General features: G+C 61.7%; 2 protein-coding genes and 1 non-coding gene across 3 annotated transcripts in view; 2 read left to right on the top strand and 1 right to left on the bottom strand.

Moving 5' to 3' along the window:
• Positions 1-901: 901 nt before the first annotated feature.
• AMSG_08146 (uncharacterized protein) lies at positions 902-2,236 on the bottom strand (the record flags this gene model as incomplete). Its single annotated transcript, XM_013900053.1, has 1 exon — positions 902-2,236. The coding sequence occupies one exon, from the start codon at positions 2,234-2,236 to the stop codon at positions 902-904; it is 1,335 nt and encodes a 444-aa protein (XP_013755507.1).
• A 591-nt stretch (positions 2,237-2,827) lies between these two features.
• AMSG_20095 lies at positions 2,828-2,943 on the top strand. The gene has a single exon (XR_001290157.1). It is a non-coding gene; the product is annotated as a 5S ribosomal RNA (ribosomal RNA).
• A 450-nt stretch (positions 2,944-3,393) lies between these two features.
• Positions 3,394-4,341, top strand: part of AMSG_08147 (ribosome assembly protein 4) — a gene marked incomplete at both ends in the record, with an annotated part of 3,946 nt that continues 2,998 nt past the window's right edge. Inside the window, one exon of the mRNA XM_013900054.1 lies at positions 3,394-4,314. Coding sequence (XP_013755508.1) covers positions 3,394-4,314 — 921 coding nt within the window. The remainder of the gene's footprint in view (positions 4,315-4,341) is intronic.

Below are 4,341 nucleotides of genomic sequence, written 5' to 3' on the forward strand. Positions count from 1 at the left end.
AGGCTGCGCGCGCAGGCGACATGCCCAGCAGGCCAGGAAAGCTGCCGTCGACCGCGCAGCTTCCGAGTCGTACTGGGCAGCCGAGCGTGCGGCGGCGGCCGATGCTGCCGCCCGCAACGCCGCCGGCTCCTGCCATCGCCTCTTCCCGCTCGAGCTCGTCCCGGACACCACAGACTGGACGCATTGGATCGCCGGCGGAGAGCGGCTGACTAGCGGGGCGTGGAACCGGGAGACCGCCGCCACATACAGCTGCCACGTCAATGCCGCCCAAGTCCATCACCGCTGCCGGTCTTGCTCTCGATGCCAGTCTCTCGTTTGTCATCGGGATCATCGTCGCGGCGGGCTTCAGTGTCTGGCGCCACCGCACGCAGGTCAACAGCAGGTCGAACCAGTGAGCTACAAAGCCTGTCGGCATAGCTCCCCTACGCCATGGTACCATCCTATGCTCGCCACTTCTGTCAGGGCCGTCCGATGACACCCGGAGCCACCTCTGTCATCGACGCTGGCGACTTTGATTGTTATCGCAATCACGTGCTACGGATCCTTAGCTACGTGTTGCACTTTCTCGGCGGGCATGGCCGCGTCGATGCGTGAACCTCGGAGCTGGCCGCCATCGCGCTTGTCTACCACGACATCGGCCTGTGGACCGACGCCCAACTCACCGCCACAACTCACCGCGTCTTTCCGTCATCACGAGCGCCTGCTAGAGCAGCAAGCCACGCGCTGACGCTGCTGCCCTCGCCAGTATTGCAACTGTCCTTGACATGCTCTTTATACGCTAGTCATGCTGGCGATATCAGCCGAGACCGTCGCCACCACGTCGAGCAGCCCACGCACCGCAGTGTCATCGCCGGGCTGGGCATGGACTCCTACGGCTCGTTTACTCTTCTCCGCAAAAAGCTCAGACCTTGACGAGCTGGTCAGTAATGAAGCGAACGTAGCCCTTGTAGTTGATGCAGGCGCCCACGAGAACGTGATTGCCCAGCAAAACGTACTCGTCGATGTAGCCGTACGGGTTGTCGCCCTTGCACAGGTCAGAGTGGGTGACGCTGTAGACGACGTCGCCAGTGGCGGCATTGACGTGGTCCCAGTTGCCGGACTTCACCACAACGTTGCCGGACATAGGGACGGTGACAAAGGTCGAGATCGGCAAGTCGTATTGCGAGTCGGGGACCTTCATCCGCCACAGCTCCTTGAGGCTGTCTACCCTCCGGGCGACGACCGCCCGCTGGTAGGTGTCGGCGTCGCCGGCCATCATCCGCTCGGTGTAGACCAGGATGTTGTTTTTGCGGCCAGCGACCGAAGCCGAGCCGACGACAGAGCACTTGGTCGAGCCACCAGCGCACGAGTAGGCGTGAATCGGGGAGCTCGTCCCGACCTCAAACACCGCAACAGTGTCGCCGAAGAGGACAACAAAGCGCGAGGCGTGGCTGGCCATCGGAAGCACCTGCAGCTTTCGCGACGCAGTGGTCCACGGTTTGGGGCCGTCCAGCCGAGTCATTGTCGTCGAGTTGGATTTGAGGTCAAAGACGACAAGAGTGACTTGCTGCTGAGTGTCGACGCCGACCAGGAACGGGGTTTCGCCGTCCGCCTCAAACTGCAGCTCCGGCCAGGCATCGGTGAGATCTTCGAGCAGGTACTCGGCGACGACAGTTCGGGACTGGAGATCGACGGCGGTGACGGCAAAGACCCCGTCACGCTTTGTCTGCATCCACAGCACCCGCTCATCGTGCGAGATGAGGAACGGCCACGAGGAGGTCGTGTGCTCCTTGTGCGGCGAGCGGTAGATCTCGACCGGCTCGCCGCTGACCGGGTCGATGCGGATGATAGCAACCGAGGATTGGCCCTTGATCATGTACACGGTGTTCGGCATATCTCCAGCCTTGCCGCTCACCACCACGCCGTTGGACGTGATGCCCGTTCCCGAGAACGAGGCGTTCCACAACGACTGTGGCGTGCCCGAGAGCGTCCACGCCTGGTACGAGTCGTGCGACTGGGCAGCAATCTTAAAGAGAGCAAAGTCGGATCCGACAACCGGCGGCCCATACCCTCCCAGCGAGAAAGCCATGGCCGTCACGTCGCCGGTCTTGATGGCGGTGGTGGTGCCTGTCGAAATCGTGACGCTAGCGCCACTTTCGGGAGTGCAACGGTTCGAACCATCGCAGGGGATGACCGAGAAAGCCGAGGAAGCCGCCGCCAGGGGAGCGAGCGCAAGAGCAAGCGCCAGCATGAGCATTGCAGCCAGGAGGCGGGAATAGAAGGTTGTACTTGGCATGGGGAGGGGACAAGAGAGGTGGCCAGCACGCAGGGCGTGAAACAGCCCACCACCACCACCCAGCGACTACATATATGTAGTCGCTGGGTGGTGGTGGTGGGCTGTTTCAGGGCGGAGCAGTTTTTCGCAATGAGTTTAGCTGTTTATCGGTCGCGTGCGCCCGCCCGATCAGGTGCCTCAGCCGACCAGGACAGGAGCCGGTCCACAGTCAAGCATACCAGAGTGGTCTTGCATGCCGCACGCCCCCGGACTTAGTTGAAGGAATACACGAGTGTGGTAGAGGTGGACGAGGTCATGCACCTGGTCACCGACGACCTGCTCCGCCATGCGCCGACTGCAGCCACACGCGCATTTGCAACACCTCCATCCCCAACTCCATCACACTCACAGATCAGAGCCCACTCACAGCCGCAACACGCCAGAAGCAGCCACATCTTGCCATCTTTGACCTCAATCACCCGATCGCCATCTCCTGATCGGAACCCATTTTGCGACCGCCCTCGCCCTTGCCCTCCACCAAATGACTACCACGCACACGCTCATACATCGAATGCGTTCATCCTATGCTGAAAATACCCGATCCCGTCTCGCTCTCGGAAGTCAAGCAGCATGAGGCTTGGTTAGTACTGTGGTGGGGGACCACACGGGAATACCGAGTAACGCATTCTTTCTTCTTTTTGCCCAACTACACACCCTCCTTGCCTGCATGCACCCACCCCCGCTGACCCCACCATCGCCACATCAATCATTTCTCGTTCAATTAATCATGCCTAACCCCATCAATTAACTCTCATTGAAATAATCATACCTTCTCCCCCGGCCCTTCCCCCGGCACTCGCCCGATATCCAAAAAATCGCCCAAACACCACCTGTCGCCCTCGCCGTCACACTCACCGCACACTCCGCACACCCCTCTCACTGTGCCCATGGACCCCGCTCCAGGGGGCACAGGGGACCCCCTGCGCCCTGCACACACACCCGTGCAGCACGGTTCTGTCAAACGCCGCGCAGGGCAACCGGCCGAGCCCGAGCGAGCCGCCAAGCGCCCTCGCCCGCTGCTCACCGCCAACGCCAGCAGGGCCAGCTCGGCCACCCCTTCCTCCGCAGTCCCCCAGAACATGCATATCGAAGCGACGTCATCGTCACCAGCCGGGCCGTCCTCCACCAAGTCATACGATGTCTTCCTCTGCCACGGCTCCAACGACAAGGGGCTCATGCTCTCGCTCCGCGACAAGCTCGTTGCCCTCGGTCTGCGCGTCTTTCTCGACGTCAAGTCGCTCGACGCCATGATTGTCCAAGATCCCGCAGACTGCGCCCGGCTTGCCCGTCACTCACACGTTGTGGTCGTCGTTGTCTCAAAGTACTCGATCGTCACACGGTGGGCCATCGCAGAGGCCGACGCAGCCCTCGCTGATCCGACTTGCAAGGTCTTTCCAGTTTTTGCCGACGCTGAGCTCTCGCTCGAGACCGTCTCGTCGCCGCCATGGCGTGACGGCCCGCGGGATGCCAGCCATCCTCTACTGGCGTACATGGCGGTGGCTTTCCCGCCGCAGATCCCGAACAACCGTCGACTCATGGAGCTGTGGGAACACGATGAACTCACGCCCGAGCTCAAAGTCGCCCGCGTCGGCACTCTCTACGCCCTCCTCGAGCGCGGCCTCGCTCCGTACTCGCCGGCTCGCGACAGCGTGGTTGACATGGTCGACGATCTTGCCGACCGCATCCAGGCCATTGTTCCCAGTTCACCCCTCCGCCCCTCACCCATGCCACCGCCACTCAATCCACCCGAGTACCACCCGCTCCCTGACACTCGTGATGCGGTCATTAATGTCCTTCTTGGTGCGAACAACGTCTCAGTCGTCGGTGTCAACGGGCTCGGCGGCGTCGGCAAGTCGTCACTCGCTGCCGATGTCGCCATCCATCCCGCCATCACCTCGGTCTTCTCCGTCTTCTGGCTCTCGCTTGGTGAGGACAATACGTCCAACCCAGCTCTTGCCAGCCGCATGTCTTACTTTCTCAAGCAGGGTCTGAGCTGCACAGTCGATACTCAGGCCAACCTCGACGAC

The sequence above is a fragment of the Thecamonas trahens genome, assembly GCF_000142905.1.
Source record: "Thecamonas trahens ATCC 50062 unplaced genomic scaffold supercont1.39, whole genome shotgun sequence".
Classification (NCBI taxonomy): domain Eukaryota; order Apusomonadida; family Apusomonadidae; genus Thecamonas; species Thecamonas trahens.